Below are 22,567 nucleotides of genomic sequence, written 5' to 3' on the forward strand. Positions count from 1 at the left end.
GACAAAAACTTTGAACTTAAAAAGTCTGTCCTTCATGCACAAGAGTGCAGAGGATCCCACACTGCAGCTAGGAACCTGGAACAAGCCTCCATAAGTGAGACAGCATCGCAGGCGACTAATGCTAATAAATAACATTTAACATTTTTCATTAATACAAGTTAAAGTGCTATGCATATCATATGGCTGTTACTGGATATATGTCACCAGTTCTTACAGCTGTTGCACAATTTTTGTAGCAAATAAGCCTAAATAAGAGGGCTATGTTCTGACAATGGAAAGTATATAAAATATCGGTATCAGCCAAATAAGTTTTAACATATCAGCATATCGGACAAAAGTCCAATATCGTGCATCCCTGTTATTTATCTTTAACCAGCTGTGTTACAGAAAAAAACATTTACTGTACATATTTGTGTATGTTCCTGGTGCATATTTAATTAAAAGTTAAATGTGTAAATATCTCATGTTACAACGTGAACACCCACGGCACAAGCGTTGCTTATATATGTACAAAAACATTACTACTTTTAATTGAGTGGGCGTGGCTTATATTCAGTTGCACTCAATAGGCCAGAATTTACAGTAGCATTCACTTTATAATTTGATGTTAGTTTTATTCCTCAACAGGTTTTCATTAAGCTGCTTCAAGAAGGAGTTAAAACGTTTTAACTGGGATCGTTCTGACAAAAGTTTCACCTAAACACATGGTGCTTTAATATTTGACGCAGAATGTCGTCTTTGACAAACTTGTGCCATATTTTCTTGTGTTTTATGTGGAAAATTTAGCTCAAGTGAGTCCAAAAGTATACATGAAGTATATCCGAGGTAGAGAATGCAACTGTCAGGAGATTTTGGTCAAGGTTTATGGATGTTTTTAACCACTATGGTTGAGAATACTAACTGCCCACGATCCATGTGTTTGAGTTAAAGTCATTTTCTCTCAGACAGAGAGCTGAACGAGGAGCTGAACTGATCCTGCATGTGCAGCTGGATGGTCAAAGTCACCAGTTTGCCTGAGAGCTGATAAGTTTATAAAAACAAGCCTCGTACACTGCCCGTGGCAGATTCTCGTGACTGGACTCCATGCATGCAACTTCTGTACATCTGTGTAACCTGTGGCTAAAGTCTGCCGTTGCAAATAAAACCGGTAAAAAATCTTCTCGTGTTCTGAAGTGTGGCTTCTCTGAGTAAATAAGTTGAATAGAGGATATTTTTTATCCAACAGCAACAATAAAATATTGATTGTGAATCCGGTTTTTAAATGTTGCAGCTGTTTTAGCAGTCTGAATCTAATTCACCAGGAGTTCAGCTTTTCTCAGCTCCTTTAAATGCATCATATCTTACTGCCCCCCCCCCCCCCGGTGAGAACCCACTGACCCAACCTGAGCAGACAAGTGATTTCAGATTATACAGATTTATAATCCAACTCAATGAATGCCCAACAGATTGCACCAACTCATCTTAAAAAGCCTTTGTTTAGAGTTTTTTTTCTACAGCTACAGACTAAAGTCATAAACTCATAAAATGTGACATAATTTGAAATCGATGTGAAAATAAACAAGGACCAAAAGAATGTCAGAACTGGAATTATCTTTTTAATTGAGAAGGTGCTTAAATGTCACCCTAAAACCTGTGTGGACTGATCTTGATAAGAACATTAAGAAGCACAGATGATGAAAACCACACGATGAGCACGATCACTTACTTTGCAAGTGTGGTGTTGACTTGAGTACGTACAAGATCGATGTAATGATCAATCTGGGTCTGGAGAGAGGAAAGTTTGGAAAAACAAAACTGTCACATCTTTCTCTGAAGACCTAAAATAACTTTCCATCTCCAACAACATTCAGGCTAAGTGGTCAACGTGAGAGAAAGAGAGAGGAGCCTCAAAAGGTATCAAACAAGTTATTCTTGTCTGCATGGAAAGAATGTGATGAGTTGGGTCATGTAAGAATCACGTGTGCTCTCTGCTGATGCAGGTTTGTCCTGTTTTAATCCTGCAGAGTCAACGCTTTCCAGTGCTGGGCACAGCTAACCAAAGTGTTAGCTTCGCTAACACATAGTCCGCTAACCAAAACATTTGCTTTGCTAACGCTAAACGGCCAAGACGACTGTCACTCAGTCTGTCTCACGTCTTCGTCTCCTTCCACCAGTCGTAGCTGCGTCGACCAATCACGTCTCGTCACGTGTACACGTAGTCAGCCAATAGTGTGCCTAACAGACTCTTCAAGACACTCCACAACAGACAGGAACAAGATGGTGAATTTCATTAGAGGACTTAGCAAAACCTAATTTAGCAGAAGCTAATTCTGCGAACAGTTTCCAAAGTTAGCTAAAACACTAATCCACTAAAAAATTAGTTCTATTAGCAGATCTGTACCCACCACTGACTTTTCTAGAGTAACCGTCAAAATCAATGATCTGTCTGAGCTGGAAACCTGTACACCCCCCCCCCCCCCCTCTTCAGATCAAGGGTTTTTAGTATCAGGACATAAAATGATCTGACCTTTACCAGGTTCTAACATTATTTAAATCAAATGACACACCTCCCCGTCAGTTTGCTGCTCTGGAGGTGAGTGTTAACATAATGCCAAAAAGGAAAGACAACAGCAATGATCCCAGAGAAGCACCTGTCACTGCCCATCTATCTATAAAGGGTCAAAGGTCATTTCCAAACCCTCTAGAGTCCATTGTTCTACAAAGAAATATATTTTAACAAGTAGAAAACATTGTCAATGATCCCAGGAGTGGGTAATCCAACTAATTAAGCCCAAGGTGAAAAGAACAGGTCTATCTTCACAGGCCTCAGTCAGTCAGCAGGTTAAAGGTCAAAATGTCATGACAGAATGATTAGAGAAGCACTGAACCAGTACGTTTGTCTGGAAGAGCTGCAGGAGAGATCTTCTCTCTAAAACAACAGGGCAGCACAACTTAGGTTTACTAAACAAGACTTCTGGGCCAACGTCCTTTGTTATGTTTACCCATAATGCACTGTTCTCCGTCTGCGTACAGACCGAACAGCGTATTAACAGAAACACCTCACATCAAGCACGGTGGAGGTGGTGTGATGGTTTGGGCTGCTTGCGGGCAATGAATGGACCATGAACTCTTCTGTAGAACAAAGACTTCTGGAGCCAAAAGTAAGTCAGCTTAAAGTGAAAAACTGGACAATTAGACCTGTCATGACAAACAATAAATCAATTAATCACATGATAAATGAAAATTAACCTCATTTTCATTTATCGGCTTTATTGTTTCTTCATGTCTCTCTTTCTATTGAAGACACTGGATGATAAAAAGCTCAACTCCGGTGCTCTTCCTTTCTCTTTTCTCTTTAAAATGTATTTTAACTGTCCAAAATCATGTTTTTGGATCATTAAAAGCAGCTAAGCTGAGAAGCTAATCTACAAGCTAAGCTAACAGGCCGACCTCGAGAAAAAACCTCCGTCTTGTCAAAGCTCCAAAATTCACAGTTGAAACTCGTGCCTTCATGTAAAAAGTTGTTTTTCTCTACAAAAAGAAGCTGAGAACTTGTTTACTGATTTTTTAAATTAAAAGCTTTGTGTGAAAAATGCTACGCTAAAGAGCTGAAACCACCGAGCGTCCGCCATTTTGAGAACAGAAGAGACAGAGTCCATGTCACGTCAAGAGGCCTCTCTCCCATTTTTCTTTGAGACACGCTGCTCCATCACTATCCATCATTCAGTTCAAACAGCCTTACACTGCCATCCAGTGGTCACAAAAAGGTACTACATACAAAACAAATTAAACATTTCTTCTTAAATTTGACGATTACTAATTATTGTCAAATTTCAAACAATATTATCAATATTATCAATATTATCGTTTATCGCAAGAACTTCTGAGACAATCGCCCAGAAAAATTTGTTATCGTGACAGGCCTATGGACAATGATCCCAAACAGCAGCTGATCCACAACACAAGGTGCTGCATCGGTCCAGTCAAGGTCCAGAACCTCACCATGACTGTAAGCCTGTGGTGGGACCTTCAGAGAGCAGAAACGTCAGTGAGAGACTGCTGCCGAACACGAGGAGGTTCTACAGGCAGCTGGATCAACAGCTGGATGCAGGTTTTCACTCAACCTTTAATGTCTTTGGCTTTTTTTTTTGTCTAATAAATGTGACTAAGACTTCATGATGAAATTAAGTAAAGGACCGCAACAAAAGCCTTCAGTGTCTGATGAAGGCTTGAATCATCTGCTGAGCTCACCCAGCTGACGTAGCTCTGGTTCAGGAGGAGGAGAGGAGAGAGAGGCAGCTGTTCTTACCTTATTTTTCTCATAGACGGGAGGCACAGCAAAGAGCAGGATGTCCGCTAAAAACACAGACAGGTCACGTTAAACCTACAGTTGGTCTTATGCTGCGCTAACAGTCTGTGACAATGATGCATGTGTCCTATTGGCTGCAGGGCATTTATTTTTTATAGGATCAGGACACAGGAGGGCCATCAGAGACAGCAGAGATTTACCGTGCTGGTAGTTTTTTATTTTGTTGTTTCTGTGATGCTTACCCAGGATGAGAATGGTGATTCCGTTAAAAACTGCTCCAACGTAGGTCAACAGCCACATGACCACAGCCAGCTGGGAGAAAAAACAGGAGACATGAGGTGAGCCAGCACTTCCTGTTTTACGTGACAACTCTTCCTGTTCCACGGGCCCCTCTGGCCGGTGCATTAGTTATTACACAGATGTTCACACAGTCTCATCACATGAAGCAGAAGGTGTGTCGTTTGTCTGTACTGTTGGAAAAATACCTCTGGAACCAAAGTATTACTGGATGTACATCTACAACTGATTCACTGATTGGGGTCAGCACCATTCAAGATGGCAGCTGCAGCGATCCGAGCTCAGAAAACATAAATGGCTCCAACTCAGTCGCTTTTACTGATAAGATCAAATTTGATGTGGTAGTAGCTGAGAGTCGTTCCCAATACAAATGAGAAGTATGACATCTCCTGATGCTGCGTGAAACTGTCCCAACGTTGTTTTCAAGGTTTAAACAAGTGATGCACCAGTGTTCCCAGTCTCTGAGGGATTTGAATGAATGAATGTTGTAGTTTGTAGGGCGAGTGTTTTTCTGGACTGGAACTGAACAGGGAATGAAGTAAACCTAAACAAAAGGGCTGCCACCATTTTTCACCACAGTTTCAAACTCCATAATGAAAGGAGGCAGGTGACGCGTCATTCCTTCAAGACTTTTGATGAATAGTCCTATTTAAAACAGCCTTTTCAGAAGTGACACACAGCTACACTCCATTTGTCGTGTTACTCCCTCCCTCTTGCAGCAGTCTCCCTGTGTCCACTCATGTGGCTCCAGAACCCCCAGTCACCAGTTTGGTACACATCTCTCTGAAATCACAGTGAAACCAAAAGGAATCTCTGCACGTGTATCCAGCTCAGTTGTCTTGTAGCTGCAGACACACCCACAGTCCAACAGCGTTTCCTGACAGTTTCTGTCAGAGCTGCTGCACCAGTCAGGGAGGGACGCCCTGCTCAATCCCGTCTGTTTGGATAAGGACCTGATGCGTTCAAACATCTGAATGTGTCATTGTTAAGGTGCCATCTGTATCTACATGAGAACAATCAACGTTTACATTTCAGCCTAGCATTAAAATCAGCGGCACTCAGATTTTTCTAACAGATACACAGATTTGTTTTTTGGGTACAATGATCATTAAAAGCCAGAGTTTTAGACTGAGATCATCTTGAGGTCCAAACCTGAAGGTCCCATAATGTCCAGCAAAGGTCAGTCAGGTCATCTGGACGATTTCTTTTTTTTTTTTTAGACGTTTTGTTCCTTCATCCTAAGGACTTCATCAATCCGAGGAGATGAGGGACTGAGTTTGTTTGTGGCTCCTCGGATTGAAGAAGTCCTTAGGACAAAGGAACGAAACGGCTCAAGAAATTTAAAAAAAGCAACTGTCCAGATGACCTGACTGACCTTTGTTGGATTTTTCACCTGGATTATTGAGCATGAACTTTGATGTTTTGAACCACTTGGGCTATGGCTGCCTCAGAAGAGTTGCCGGGGGAGAGGGCGGGCCCAAGAAACCATCTCATCACCTTCAAACTGGTTGGTCCACTGTAGGAGTGTGCTACTTGTGGGGCTGAGTTTGTTGTTGCTCCTTGGACTGATGAAGTCCTTTGGATGAAGAACAAAACACTTCAACAAAAAAAAGAAACCATCCAGATGACCTGACTGACCTTTGTTGGATGTTTTACCTGCATTACAGAGTATGAACTTTGATGTTCCATAATGTTCTTGTTTTATTTTTAAGCCCTGATAAACTGAATACAACTCATTCATGTGAAGTGACCCAGAGGCACCGAACTTCCCCCAGCTCTTAGAGTAAGTTACATTCAGAAAGAAAACGTTTCATCATTTTAAATTAATTAAAGTCAGTTGCTCAGAGCAGGGAGGTACAGAGATGATCTCCGACTCAACCACCTCACCTGGGAGGTGTCAGGGAGGAACCACCTGAACCGGATCCTCTCAAAACCCAAGGTGCCCCTCCCGAATGACTGGGCCTCAGGAATTAGGTTTGGAACCCTTCAGACCTGCTTCAGGTGAACTTTGGAACCAGTGAACCATTAGCTCAGATCCCAGCCTCAGTGTGCCCAGAACAAGACAGAAAGCCTAAAATCTGTTTGATAAAGCAAAGTCTGCTGCTCCATAAACAGGTAAACATGTTGTTTACATGTAGAGAGCAACAAAGATGACTGACGACTGGAGAACTAACACTTTTACATATGCTACCTTAAGCTTTTAGCTCCCATTTGAGATGTTTTTTGTTTTTAGCTAATGTTTAGCTTCTTTTATCTTTTTTTACAAGCATTTTCACTGTTTTAAGCTTTTAGCTAGAAGTCTACTTTTAGCTTTAGCAAAGTTTCAGCTTCAGAAAAGTCATTCAGCAAAGAGCACATGGATACAACATACACAAAACTAAAAAGACAGTAGAGATGTCATTTCCTGTAGAAATGCAGTGAATACCATATTCTTCACTGTATAAGTCAGTTTTTAGCATGGCTGTGATTTATACAGCGAAGAGACATATTTATGTTTCCCCCACATATTTATAATCCAATGTTTGGCTGAGATCTGACAATTTCATTCATTCTGACATGGAAAATATTGAACATTAACATTTTCAACCACTAGAGGGCCCTCAACTAATACAGCAAGCCAAGTGTCTCATTAATAGGTAAAAGTTATTAATGGTGCAAAGTTTACACCGGCAAGTCCCGTACTTGTTACTGAATAATTTTTGATGAAAGTAGCTGAAGGTTTCATTGCTAAATGGTTAATGCAAGCTGAATTTGAACAGCTGATATTTACGGAAAGCAGGATAATAAAAGCAGAAATAAATAAATAAGCAGGAATGTGAAAAAAAAAAAAGCTGATGAAATGTAACAAAAATGAGCAGAATAAGGTGAAATATGCAGAGGGATGCTAAATAGAGCACAAAAAATTCTTAAATTTGCACAAAAAAAAATTAAGATAAAAGTAGCACAGAAAGCACAAAAAGCACAGAATTTAGCTGTAATAAGCTAAAGTTGCTCAAAACGCTGACATTAGAAGAAAAAAGCTGAAATGAGCAGTGAAAGGTTTGAAACAGCTCAAAGTGTTTGAAGGATGTAGAGAGCTCCATTCATTTTCAATGAGGAAAACATGGCCGACAAAGCTAAATATTTCTAAAAGTCAAAATTGTACAAATACCAAGCGTCAGAGCAGGAATGTCCTGCATGGGCTGAACGTTTTGATTCATGAATGGTTGAAATAGAAACTAAACTACAGAAGGAGTTAGGTGCTGAAAAACGTACGGGAGGAAAACGGATCTTAATGGTGAGATGATGTAGAAACATTCACATCCAGGGTTCTCAACCCCGGTGCTTAAAGAACACTATTCTGCATACTTTTGGTATTTACCTTGTTTTATAGGACACCTTGATTTGAATTGGTTTTATAACACTACTTGTTATTTTATTTGCATTTGATTGTTTATTGTTGTGTGTACCTGATCTGTGGTTTGTCTAAAACAGGACTCCCTTGAAAACGAGTCCTTAATGAGACCAGCCTGTATAAATAAAGGTTGACTGAATGACAAACTTCAGCTGTTTTCCTGTCTTCAGCAGGTCTTGAAGTTCTTCAGAAGAATATTAATCGCTCAGTCGTAAATCAGGTGCAAGTGAATTGAAAACAGGCGAGCGAGAACATACAAACAATAAGGTTCTGTGTCTTTGTGTGCAGTGTATGTAAACATCTGGTTTCAGCTGTGTTGGGATCAGTCTCAGCTGCTATTACACCAAATTTTAGGTCAACATCTGAGAAATAAAGTGCATTTGAGCTTACAGTCAATGTCGGCCATCTTCAATCATGTTGAAACCAAACTTTCATCCGTTGTAGATGAACATCCAGTGATGACTTTCTGAGTTTCAGTAACTTTCGTCCACATGTTCCCGACACATTTTAGAGTTTTAGAGTAAACATTTCTTAGTTCAGGTCTCTCTTGTAAATGAGTCCTCGAGGCTCAGTGGGATTAACCTGTCTGAATAAAGTTGAATGAATGAAAAAACACACAAACACATGAACGAATGAACACAGATACATGAAAGAGGTGGTGAGTTAAAACTGCAGGAGGACAGAAAGCGAGGCTGCAGCTGCTCACCTTCAGGGAGTCCACGAGGTCCTCCACCAGGAAGAGGCGGCTCATCTGCTTCAGGGCTCGGTTGATGTAGGTCAGGCTGGAGTCCACGTGCTTGCGGAAAGTTTCAGGAGGGACGCTGACGTCTTTCTCGATCAGCGCTCTGTAGAGAAAATGAACGAGGAGGGAAATTAAACACGGGCTTGAGCTCAAGCAGAAAAGGTTAAGCTCTTCTTGAAGGAACGCGTTATTTTCTGCCTTTCATCCCAGAACTTTAGGTTGAGGAAAAACTGATTTGTAGCCATTTTTGTCAAACCTTGAAAGTTGTGTGATTTTATATGATCATAAAAATACTTTCAATTTAACTGAGCAGGTCTAGTGAATGACTCTCAGCTACTAACCACACCTAATTTTAGCTCAGTCCCTGTAAAACAGCCTAACTCATAAACATTGTTGTCATGGAGCAGCTGTGGAGGACACCTAGCATTAAACAGACTTCAAAAGCTAATAATTTGATTAGTCATACATTTAATTATGAAAAAAAAAAAGCTTTTTATGTAATACTGCATTTTCCTTACAAAACAGAACATTCATGGACCTCATGACTCACAAAACCACAAGTAGATTAGAGTAGAATAAAATTACAGAAGCAGTACGTCGATGTCCCCCGTCGCAGAGGGATATGATAGTGAATGTTTGTAGTTTTTGACATGAGTGTTTTTCTGGACGAACTGAACAGAAAATGAAAGTAAACCTTAAATCAAGTGTGTAGAAGTTACACTGTGGAGAAGAACAGATAAAATACTTTAGTCTAGGGTCAACAAAAAGCTGTAAAACCAAGTGGTACAAATACACGAGCTGGAGGAACATTTAGTAACTAAACAGATGAATTGACAGCAGCACAGTAAGAGGAGTGGGTATATATCTGGCTACAACTACTGTATTTTTCGCCGGATAAGTCGCACCTTTTTACATAAATTTTCAAGAACTGCGACTTATCCACTGAAGTGACTAATATATGTTTTTTATTTATAATCCAATGTTTGGCTGAGATCTGACAATTTCATTCATTCTGTCATGGAAAATATTGAACACTACCATTTTCAACCACTAGAGGGCCCTAGAGCATTAGGCAAGCCAAGTGTCTCATTAATAGGTAAAAGTGGCTATTAACGAGACACTTGGCTTGCCATATATAACAAGCCACCTTCGTCTTGCTCCAGAACTCCTGGAGCAAACATCAAATCAGCTGCATTTCACTACGCTGCCCAGGAGAAAAGCAGCTAATTTGACCATTAAAGTGCATTTATTAAGGAAAAGTTCAACTGAGACACACCTTAATGTCGAGCAAACAAACAATTGTTTTTAAGTGTTAATCTTGTTAAATTCTTGTTAAAGTCCTCCTGTGCACGTTCCCGCAGCCGCCATTTGGCAGTCAATCAATTTTTGGCACAACACCGGCCCACATTTCTGGGTGTTCAGTGGTGATGTGTAACAGATGTGATTTATACAGCGATGCGACGCATTTGTTTTTATTCCCACTTTATTAGACAATTTTGGACTGATACGACTTATACGGCTGTGGGACGTGTACGGCAGCAAGTACAGTAATCAACATCAGTCAACACAAAATGACAGATATGCTAAAGTTTCATATAGTAGAGGCTGAAACTGATTCCCAACACACTCAATGACATCTTACAATATTGCACAAGATTGTGCATAACATTATTTACAACTAAGTGATCTTAAAGTTCTGTCATGAAAGGTGGGGGGCAATATGCATTCCCTCAAATGCCAGATTTTCCATTGTTTGCTTGTTATGTCCAAAAAAAAAAGAGCAGAAAAAGAAGGATGCCGTCTTACTTGAATGGGTGTCCCTCGTTGGACTTCTGCACCGCCTGCACGACAGACTTGTAGATGCGGAAGGTGATGGTGACGCAGAGCAGGGCGAGCAGCAGGTAGGAGACCACGCTGATGACGCTGAAGGCTGCCAGCGACAGCAGCATCAGCATGGACAGGCCGAACACCACACCAGACTTCTTGGGGTCTCGCCAGTGGATCAGATCCTTAACTGCACAAGAGTAAACACAGGCCTTAAACTTATACATTTTACTGTAGGTCAAATAAATTACCAGAAGGGAGTTTTATTCAAAATGAGTAAATCCTTCAACAATAGGAAATAAGATGAATTAACAGACCTGGTTGTCTTTGAAGCCGAGTAAAGTATTTACAATGACAACCTGCAGCAGACTGAAAAGAAAATACTGGCTTCAACCTTTAAAAATGTAAAGTTTAAACAGAAGCAGCAGCTAAGCTCAAACTGTGGCCCCAGTAAACATGACCACGTCCCAAAAACATCATCTGCAGCCCAGAACACAGAGGAGAGGAGGAACGTCGCTGCAGACGTCTGAATCGTGTTTTTATGAAAGTTCTGTTAACGGTCGTGTGTACAAAGCCGTTATGTAAAGGGAATGGAGTGGTGGGGGTTGTGTATGGCAAAGCCTAGTTTGAACGGTGCTCTAGAAACCACGTGGCTTGATGCCTCAGGGACTATTATGGTCTCAGTACTGCAGCTACTTAAATCAGACAGCCCTCCTCTGATGTCAGCCAGGAACAGAGCTGACTAGGATTAAAGATCCCGTGAGTGTAAAAACTTCATCTCGTGTACTTCACTATGTTTTCACATTTGATAACCAAGTCTTGAAGGCAAGTGAGACAATGCTGATAATTCCTCAGTGAAATTTCATTCAACGTTAAATCATCAATGTCTGAACAGACAAGTGATACGATGATGTCGCCCAGGGTAAGTCTGAGGTTATACACACCATCTATGGAGGCTTGGCTGAGTAAACAAAGTTCATGCTCAATCATCCAGGTACCAAATCCAATAATTCTCAGTCGTGTCATCTGGACGGTTTCTTTTTTATAGAACCTCTGGATAGAGGGCGAAACGTCTCTATTAAAAAAAAAAAAAACTGTTCTGATGACCCCAACTGAGAATTATTGGATTTGGTACCTGGATGATTGAGCATGAACTTTGTTGCTTTGAACCACTTTGGCTGTGGCTGCCTGCCTGGGAGGAGTCGATGGGGGACAGGACAGCCCCCACAAACCATCTTATCTCCAGCAAACTGGTTGGTCCACTTAAGGAGTTTACTGCTTGGTGGGGAAGTATCCATCCATTATCTTTACCCGCTTATTCCATTTTGGGTCACGGGGGTCGCCGGTGCCCATGTCCAGCAATCACTGTGCAAGGGGCGGGGTACACCCTGGACGGGTCTCAAGTCCATCACAGGGACACATAGAGACAAACGACCATTCACTCTCTCACTCACTCACTCGTAGGGACATTTTAGAGTTACCATTCAGCCTAACATGCATGTTTTTGGTCTTTGGGAGGAAACCGGAGTACCCGGAGAAAATCTACACATGCACGGAGAGAACATGCAAACTCCACCCAGAAAGGCACCCGGACCAGGGTTTGAACCAGGGACCTGCTCGCTGAGAGGCAGCAGCTCTACCAGTTGCGCAACCGTGCTGCCCTGGTGGGGAAACAGTTTACTGGAATTCCTCAGACTGACGAAGCCCTCTGGATCAAGGGTGAAACGTCTCTATAAAAAAGAAACTGTCCAGATGAACTGACTGAGAATTATTGGACTTGGCTGAGTACCGTCTGCATTTTGAGGGTGGCTGAGAGAAAATCATGATTCCTATAGCAGTGAGACACACTGGGGTAAAAAAAAAAAAGACCGCTCCTGATAGAGCCACATGCTTTGGTGTATAAACTAGAGCCCGTGCTGATATATCAGTAGGGCCGATATTTTAGGCCCATATAGGAGCTTTGAGAGCAGGTCCCTGGTTCAAACCCCGGTCCAGGGGCCTTTCTGGGTGGAGTTTGCATGTTCTCTCGTGCATGCGTGGGTTTTCTCCGGGTACTCCGGTTTCCTCCCACAGACCAAAAACATGCATGTTAGGCTGATTGGTAACTCTAAAATTGTCCCTAGGTGTGAGTGAGAGAGTGAATGGTTGTTTGTCTCGTTTGTCTCTATGTGTCCCTGTGATGGACTTGCGACCCGTCCAGGGTGTACCCCGCCCCTCGCACAGTGATTGCTGGACATGGGCACCAGCGACCCCCGTGACCCAAAAATGGAACAAACGGGTAAAGATAATGGATGGATGGATAGGAGCTTTGAGAACATTCAATTCAGTTTATTCATATAGAGCCAAGTCACAACATATCGAATCAATATTTGGCCCATTATAAGCCGATATAAACACTCCTAATTTCACCACAAAATGCTGGGAACGAGCCGTGTCCTTATTTGCAAAAGGCGTAATTGTACAACGTATCCAGCAGAGGGCGCATGAAGACTATTTTCAAGTCATGGCCATGCCACTTGACTCACAGCACAGCTGAAGCAGCGAGCGGTACTGTGTAGCGCTTTTGCTAAACAGAGCATAGTAAATTTATTTTACCTCATCTGTAAAACAAATTAATAGTCAATTCTCTTCAATCCTCCAACCTGCTTGTCATTAGGCTACGTGCCTCTCAAGTGAACAAGCTAAAGTTTAGCTAGAGTAGCATATACTGTTACCTTGTAAAACTTTATCCAAAACAATAAATCTAACGTAGAGGAAAAAATATATATCAGTTTAGCAACGTTATCTTTGTTGTCTTCAATGAAATGCATTTTTTATCTGAAATCTTTACTTCTCTGCAAAGAAAAAATGTGTACGCACGCTAGGAAGACCATTTCAAGACTTCAAGTGTAAAACAGGTTTTAAAGTAGCCGTTTTCTTAGATACTTGGGGGTAGACGATGCTCAAAAAACTTCAGCCAATATACATCGTTTATTGGCGTTAGTCTTCCCCTCCCAATATCAGTACTGTCGATGGCCAAAATGTACATATTGGTCGGGCTCTAATTTAAACCAATCTATGATTTATTATGAAATTTGCATACAGAACAAAATGTTTAAATAGGAAAGAAGCTCCAGTGCATGTGTGTAGAAACTGGTGATAAACAAGGAAAATCCTGAGTTACTTCTTAAATCCATCATGATGAAATTCAGCTGCACCGTGGAAGAAATAAATTGGAATTCCTTAAAGAAAATGTTTTTTATACAACAGGAAGAAATGGCATGGTGTTCTTACTTTACACTGTAGAGGGTATGAATGTGTCCTCCCAGCATGCTTTGCATTCTGTACCCTCAGGGTAGCAGCCAGATTATGACAGCCCTTATTCATCTCCCTCTCCTCCTCGTCTCTAAAAATCTCTTGCCCTCTGTACGCTGCTGCTGAGGCAAAGTGTCCTACTTCACTGTACCGCTCTTATTTTATCGTTTCTGTTTTTGGTTCATTTTTTCATGTATTTACAGAAAATAACATTCTGACAGGACCTCACAATGTCACAAGTATTCATGACAAGAATAAAAAATAGCACAGTGAAATAAAAGTTACATCTATAAGGAGTCCAACTCAATTCAGTGCCGTTTACAAACTAGTTGAACAATTTAACATTTTACTGTAGTTTATCTGTCGCAGTAGTCCACATCCCTCACTCATTTATTCAAATAGTCACACATGACCACACTTGTTCAAAAATATTCACGTTCTGTTGCAAACTTGCAGTCATTAATTTGTTCCATTGCATAGACCCACTTCAAACTTTGTGCCCATTCAGTTATGGATTGAGGTTCTGTTTGTTTCCTGTTTACCGTTATCACTATATTGGCTATGAGTAAAAGAATCCTGAAAACGTATTTCTTCTCTGAGCTACATGTTTCTTTAAGTATATTTCCCAGCAGAACCACCAGTGGGTCTAATAATTTTATTTGTACAACTACGTACAATTTGTCCTTTAACATTTTTCCAGAATCTTTGGATTACTGGACAGTCTCAAAATATGTGAAGGACCTTCTATATTTCCACATTTCCCTCAACAGAGTTCCACATTTGGTTCTTTCATTTATAATGAGGTCACAAGGGGTGTTTTAAATACCACGTTTTTAATTTCCAGTCACATTCTTTTCACAATGGACTATTAAGTCCGCTATGACCATTTGTACGTAACATTTATTTTATCCCCAATGACTACATTTAATTCCAGTTCACATATTTCCTTAATATATACAGAATTTAAGTAGTTAAGTAGTATTTTAGTATTGTGCGTGTATATATATATATATATATATATATATATATATATATATATATATATATAACCTTTATGAGTCATATAAATAAGAAACATGCTTTATAATGGGTATAAGTGTTTTTCTGTAGTAGTCATTATAAAATACGGTTTTATATAATTTGGATTTTTTTCTCTCACCATCTTGTTTTCTTTGTGACTTGTAATATAATATTTTATTTTAAAATATCTGTATAGGTCTTTAGATGACAGCTGAAATTGTTCCTGGTTAAATGATTTTGAGTTCTGTTCCAATAAATAGGTTTATTGTGTTCAGTCTTTTACTGGTCCTCCTCTTAAACACATCGTCCCACGGTGACGGGGGGGAACTCGATACTGCCCACTACTGGCATGGCTCTCGACAGTGACAAGGGGACCCCTATGTTTTCCTGACTGTTGCCCAGACATTTAAGGTATGTTCAATCCATTAATTTTCCATTTTAATGTTTTTTGTATTCCAGATTTCTTCCTAATAAAAAGGTAGCGTTGATAAATCTACTCCTTTAGCTGTGCTTTGTTCTATCTGTACCCACCCTGTTTCTTGATGCTTCCTCATCCATGCCAGTACTGTGATCAATTGTGCAGCCCAGTAATAATCTTTCAGGTTTGGTAGACCCAGACCACGTTTTTCTTTTGATAGAAGAGTTTTTATTCTATTTTAGGGCTCCTTTTTTGCCAAATGAATTAAGAGACATTTATTTAATGCGTTAAAAATAGATATTGGTACAGGTACGGACTGGAATGGAAACAAAAGTCGAGGAGTTTCATCATCATCTCAACCCTTCCACTCAGCGAGCAGGGAAGAACCTCCCATCGTGTTAAATGTTTTGTCTACTTAGCACATTTTAGTTAGCATCAAATAATTATGTGGGGCTTTTGGTAAGCATAATTTCCAGGTACCTCAAACCCCGTCCAGGCCAGCAGAATGAAACCATTTCATTTAGCTGTACAAGCCAGTTCCCTCATCATTGCCTCCGATTTGTTTTCATTAATATTCTAACCTGAGATTGAGCCATATTTGTGAAGGAATTGCATTAGTGCAGGTATGGACTGAAGAGGGTTCTTTATAAAAAATAAAAGTAAAAATAAAAAGTCAGCAAAAAGGCTAGATCAGATCCGGTTTGCAGGCCGTAGACTGAGGAAGTCCTCTGGATGGGGGACGAAATGTTTCTCACTTAATCCAACAATTTTCAGTCAGGTCATCTGGACAGTTTCTTTTTTGGGGCTGAAACGTTTCACATTCCATCCAGAAGGCTTCATCAGTCAAGGAAACACACAACACAAAACTGATTCTTCCCCCAACAGCTTACTCCAAAGTGGAACAAACCAGTTGTTTCCACAAATCAATAATAATAAATTCTCTTCAATCCTCCAACCTGCTTGTCATTATCTATGTGCCTCTGAAATTAGCAAGCTAACGTTTAGATAACCTAGCATAGGCTATTGCCTTGTAAAACTTTATGCAGAACAATAAATCTAACGTAGAAGTAAAAATATATCAGTGTTAGTAACGTTATCTTTGTTGTCCTCAGTGAAATATTGGACATTGGAGCTCCGTGGCTTCAGCAGGGCAGTACTCTTTGCTCAACCCACAACAGGCGACTCGACCCCGGCCAGTCGCGTCCAATCTGCCCCGCTCAGTCTGTCCGTCTCTGAGGAGGGACAGACTGAGCGGGGCTGCCCCAAATCAGACCACCTGCTTCGGATTGAACAAGAAGAAGACGTCGCTGAAACCACGGAGCTCAAATGTTTACAGAGAAGTTGTTAAACTTCATCATAATTAATGACCAACCACTATCAGTTGTAGAAAACGAAGGATTTCTCAGCTTGATACTTGGAGTCAAGATATAGTTTACCCTCCAGAGATATTTATCAGTACAACAGTAGACAATCAAAAAAAACATGATTTGAAAATTACAAGAAAATTATATATATACGTATAGAAAAAAACTAAACAAAAACAGCTACATTATAAAATGATGTAAAATACTAAAAACAGGAACATGTCTGTTGGTTTATGCCATGAACTTATCAGATGTTTGAAGCCATTTAACATTTTATTTAATTCATTTATTCATTCATTTAAAAGAAACAAAAAGAAACAAAAAATTCATCAAAAAGAAAATATTAAATAAAAAGAGTGCAGAAAGAAGAAAAACATTCTTATATCTGCCCCTTATTTAAAAAAATATAAAATAACTTTAATCACTTAAATTAATCACTTTAATATCCACTTTAAAACTAGGAATAAAAAGAAACATGTTTTGTGTTAGCAGGATTTAATTCTAACTTTAAAACTTATCCAACATTAATAAAACTTACATCAAGTTTCATTTTTGGACATGCATGCATATATTTGTACAAATTGTACTTGAGAGGAGATTATTACAGCCTCATATAAAATCAATAATGATCATGATATCGGAACTGGATCGGTATCGGCCGATATTTAGAGTTGGGTATCGGGATCGGAAGTAAAAAAATAAAGTGGATCGGTGCATCCCTACTAATTAGACCTTCAGCATAAGTGACTGAATGTTTAAACAATGAACAGGTAAGAGTGTTTCTTTGTTTAATTTATATTTTTGTAACACACTTGATAACTTAATGATGAACAGTGGAGGACAGAAAATGTGAATGCACGTTAGAAAGACCAGTGCGCTACTTGTAAACCTCGTGTGGGACTAGGATGTGGATCTGATTAGCTTAGCTTCATGGTTGCTAACAGCTGCATTAAATAAACAGGCCCCGCTCCACTTGCTGTTTACTTAAGATTCTTAGGGATGGACAAAGTTCAACATTTTTCAGCCATTATATCTGTTATCGGCGGTCGCCTTGGCCCTCCCAATATATGTCTCGGCGATAGAGTTTTGACTAACGTAGTCTCTGGATTCCTGGTTTTAGGAACTATGCGAATGGACTGAGCTTTTCCAAGTTGAAAGGTGAGCAGCCTGCAGGACTTATTTCCTATTTGACAGTGTTTTCTGTTAATATAGCTGAGATTCCTTTCTGCGTTGTGTGCAAATAATAGATCTAATTGTTGTCCGATATATTAATACAGGTCTCTCTTGTAAATGAGTCCTCGTGGCTCAATGAGACTAACCTGTATAAATAAAGGTTGAATTAAAAAAATACATTTCAACTTTAAGTGCATCTTCTTTTCAATCTTGTTTATGTTCTCCCTCTAGTCTTTTTTATTTAATTTTCCAATTGTTGCTGTTTCTTATGCTTCTGCTTCTTTATCCTACATTCAATAGAGAGCATCCTTCCTTGTATTGTAGCTTTACTTGCATCCCATACCACCGAAGGGTACACATCACCACAATCATAACAGATGCTGCATCCTCTGCACTAAAGACTAGAGGGACCATCTGACACATTATCAGCTTACAGTTCAAAAGCCTGCCTCTCAGATGGTATATGGGTGCATGAGTGCCTTTGGGATGAGCAGCTTACACACCTGGAAAGCCTCAATTAGTGCAGAGAAGTATCTACAGGTTTTAGAACATCTGCTCCCATCCAGAGAATTTATTTATTTTAAAGTTAATGTGACTGCATCATTACAGCATCATTATTTCATAGAGGAGTCCAGGAGCTGAACTGACCTGCCTGCAGTCCAGACTCTCACTAACTGAAAACATCTGAATTACGAAACAAACAATCCAGCAAAGAAGATCCAGGACTGTAGAAGAGCTAGAACCTCCATCAGACCAGAATAGAACAACATAGTCCTCTAACAACTGGTCTCTTCAAGTCCTCCAGAAACACCGATATTATTATAATTCTATCATTATAAGACTGATTACCTCACTCTTTCAGGGATGAAGATGTTCACATCCTGGACAGAGAGGAACGATGGTTTGAGAGAGGAGTAAAGGAGGCCATCTTTGTGAAACCGTCCATCATTAAACAGAGGTGGAGGCCTCCAGGTTCAACTGTCCCCCTCTTACAATGCTGTGATTGCTAGTATCACTCAGCCCTCTGTGAACAGTAAACAGCCATCAGTGTGCTAATGATCCATTGTTAGGCTGATGGTCCTTCTTGAGCATGTGATCAGCTGGTTTTGGTTGTCAGCAGCAAAACTGGTTGATCCACTCTGAGAAGGTACTATTTAAGAGACTGAGCTGAATACAGCACCTCAGACTGAGGAAGTCTCTCAGATGAGAGACGAAACGTTTCTACATTTTTTTGTTGATTTGCTTTGTTTTGTTTTTTTGAATGTCCAGAGGACCAGATTGAACTCTTTTAGATTTTTCTACCTGGATTATTGAGCATGCATCAGGATACCTCATGTTGCTGTATTCCTTCATACTCATCTGCTCACCACAGACTCATGTTCGGGCTGCTGCTGTTACATCATTAGTGTTGAGCGTACATCTTAGATCTTTTAGCGAACTGCTTGGAGTTTGTTCAACGTATATGTTGATCTTTGTTTACCGTTTCTTTTTATACTTTATATTTAGCCATTTTTGGCTGTAACTGGGACCCTGTGTAAATAATTTTGTTCCACCTCGTGGTAGAAACAACAAAGTTGACTTGAACTTGAATTTGAATGAAGAGAAGATGGACCTGGAACAACTTCAAAAAGAACATGTTGCCATTAAATACAAAATTACCCTTTATTTTAATTTATTTAAATAAGATTTTCAAATCATTGTGCTTGTTTTTATTAAATTTTTACACAACTAACCCCTTTTTATAAAAAACGTAGTGGTGCAGCAAGGCCAACAATGGCCCATCAGCACTTCATTTAGACATCTGTTTAACTATTAACTGTTTTATTAACAAAACCTTAGTGTCAAAAATAAACATATGGGTTATTACTTTATTGCTTTAAGCATATAAATGTAAGATGATGCCAGTTTAAGGAAAGACGTGATGGAAGTGAAGAGTGACTTCAGTGAACATCTGTTACCCACAAATGATAAAAAACAATTTAAAATAAAAGCTGCTCAACAAGTGACATCAGTATCAATGAACCTACAGAACTCAGAGCTTTGTATTCAAAAACAAATGTTACAATTATCATGAACTGCCACACGACCTAAACATATCAATGATCACGGTAGTTTTAACTCCTTACTGGTTTTAGCTTCTACTGTTCTTTGCTCCCACTTCCAAATTAACTCCTGGTTTCTGGTTACCAGAATGGTCGAGTCCCGTCAGCTCTTGGTGACAAATGACTTTTGAAAGCATCAGGATTACTGTCCACATACCAGCCTGTGTGGGTATGTGGAAATGGATATCGGGCTGTAGAAAAGAGGGGGCACTGCAAAACTAGCCAGTTTAACTTTGACAGAACATCGATCTCCTGAAATATATTCTGCTTTTAAAAAGAATGGCGAGACGAGAAGCAGACAAGTTCTGACTGAACGAGACAACGGCCCCTTCTTCATGACTCAGTCATACTGGAGTCCACTCAGCACGACTTCAGTCTTTGCATCGGGTGATCCCACCAGCTTCCAGCTCGCATCTTATGACCTACTCAGCTGAAATTCCAAGCGAGCCAAGTTCAGCTGAAGATCTGATATCAGCAGAGTTCAGGCTGTTGTTTGGCCAGAGAACAATGTCACTCATAAGAGTCAACTAATAAAACATCGCAACTGCAGCATGTGTTGTTGTTTTTATTAAAATAACCATATATCCATGTAAACCAACATGGTGGTACAGAGTCAAATACATTTTCATCCCTGTTGGCTCGAACAGAACTGACATGACACGAACGGTAAGACCGCAGTAAGATACGACAGAATACGGAGGATTTACCTGCAGTTACCTTGGATCAGATGAACATGTGCTACTTCCTGTTTATCACTGTTGTATTCATCTGCGCATGAGGCTGGCTGCTGACCTTTATCCATCTGTTACATTTGTCCAGACGCTGTTTAGGCTTTTGAACGGGACTAAACTGTATTCCAACACTCAGGGTAATGCTGTCTGAAATGCATGTTCCTCACAGACGACGTGTAACTATTTTTTTCAGATGATCTTTCAGTCTCTACGATGGGACACTGGGGATTAGCTGTACTGTAGGACTATTTGGATTTTTGAGAGCCAAGATGTGGCTACCATATTTAAACCCTCCATCCTTCTCAAATGGCAAGTTGTAAAGGACAGAGGTCAGGAGAGGGTCAAGAGCTCAAATGCACCCCGGACCACAGGAAATCAGAATGTACTGAGATTTGGCTGCTTGCTCCCTGCAGTCTGACACCTCTAGTCTGCCATCCCTCGCCTCTCCTTTTACGTGATCATTTATTGTTGTGGTTTTAATGCTTCACGATTGTTTTATTATTTATAGAATGCAGCTTAAAGGTAGTCACTGTCAAATAATGAAACCAGTAAATATAAAATTCATATGAACATTTTGATTCCTATTAATTCAAAACTATATCGACACCGTTTTTGTCAAAGACGTGTCCTTAAATTAAAACTCTGTAAGCAATATTGGTGACAGGCTTTTAACTACCACAAACATTAGTTAACCTACAGAAACAGCCAATGTGACTAAAAAAAGTCAACAATGGTCGTGTCCATCTGACAAAGAATTCTGATAATTTTGCTTTTTTAATTTTACAAATAGCTTCAATGTAAAAACAAGCATAGCACTTTTAAAGAAAAGCTACTCAACTGTTGAACTATAAAAAGAAACCAAGCAAAATTAAATTAAAAGTCCTGAACAACAAAACCATGAAAACAAAACCAGGAGACAATATAAAAGAATTGTTAAATCCCCAAATTAAGTTATTTTCCATTTTCTCCCACGTCACAATGTCTCCCATCCCATCTTACTAATCACAAAAGTCAAAGTGCTCTTAATGTTTTAAAGCAGTGGAACAATTTTTATCTATCTTTTCCAATCTGTGATCAAATAAAATTATAGCTGTGTAAATGTCAAGTTGTCAATTGAGAAATCTGATTATTTTAATATTTGGTATGTATATCTGCTTACATTTGTTGAGTAAAGGATGCAGATTACTTTAAAAAAACCTATGGACATTTAAATAGACTTAAGTGTGTACAGTAGTCCCTCGCTGCGTCACCGTTTGTTTTGTGCGGAGTCGCTCTATCGCGGTTTTTCAAAATAAGATTGGACATGACATACAATCGGCTGATTGATGGATTAACTGCATGATCGGCATATAATTTTTATTTAAAATAAATTTAGACCCTGCTGCACCTTTGTGCAGCCCATACTGCAGGAGAAACTTCCTCCTGCCTCCTTCCTCCTCTGTCGATCTCCGTTATACAGCAGAGAAGTGGGCGTGGCCGAGAGCTGAGTTCATGACATTCTGTGCTCTTTTAGAGCGTTTAGAGCATATGTGTCAATCTCAAGGCCCGGGGACCAAATGTGTCCCTCGCTGACATTTTATCTGGCCCCCAGGATGATATGTTAAACGTGAAATACTTCCATCTCTTGATTTTTTCAGTAATCTTTGATTATGATTTTGAAAGCACAACAGAGAACATCAAATGAGACCAATCAAACTCTTGAGGAACCTGTGACCAAGAAAATATGTTGGGGATCTGATTTGAGTTCATGTAGATTCTGAAACTGGCCCTTAGTTTGAAAATATTTTAATTTTGGCCCCCTTTTGTAAGTGAGCTTAGAGTTTAAAAACATTGTTTAGAATATTGCAAGAGTGTGGGAAGGGTTTAAAATGCCTATATATATATATATATATATATATATATATATATATATATATATAT

The 22,567-nt window shown here is 39.7% G+C and overlaps 1 protein-coding gene across 2 annotated transcripts in view; it reads right to left on the reverse strand.

Moving 5' to 3' along the window:
* Window positions 1–22,567, reverse strand: part of rtn3 (reticulon 3) — a 50,999-nt gene that overhangs the window by 3,831 nt on the left and 24,601 nt on the right. For both annotated transcript variants that reach the window (XM_037674972.1, XM_037674980.1), the window contains 5 exons: window positions 10,528–10,735; window positions 8,686–8,824; window positions 4,531–4,600; window positions 4,289–4,335; window positions 1,706–1,764 (listed from right to left, as the gene is read on the reverse strand). In XM_037674972.1, the coding sequence (XP_037530900.1) occupies window positions 1,706–1,764; window positions 4,289–4,335; window positions 4,531–4,600; window positions 8,686–8,824; window positions 10,528–10,735 (523 nt within the window). The remainder of the gene's footprint in view (window positions 1–1,705; window positions 1,765–4,288; window positions 4,336–4,530; window positions 4,601–8,685; window positions 8,825–10,527; window positions 10,736–22,567) is intronic.

Source organism: Nematolebias whitei, chromosome 1 (assembly GCF_014905685.2).
Source record: "Nematolebias whitei isolate Nwh7 chromosome 1, NemWhi1, whole genome shotgun sequence".
Taxonomy (NCBI): Eukaryota; Metazoa; Chordata; class Actinopteri; order Cyprinodontiformes; family Rivulidae; genus Nematolebias; species Nematolebias whitei.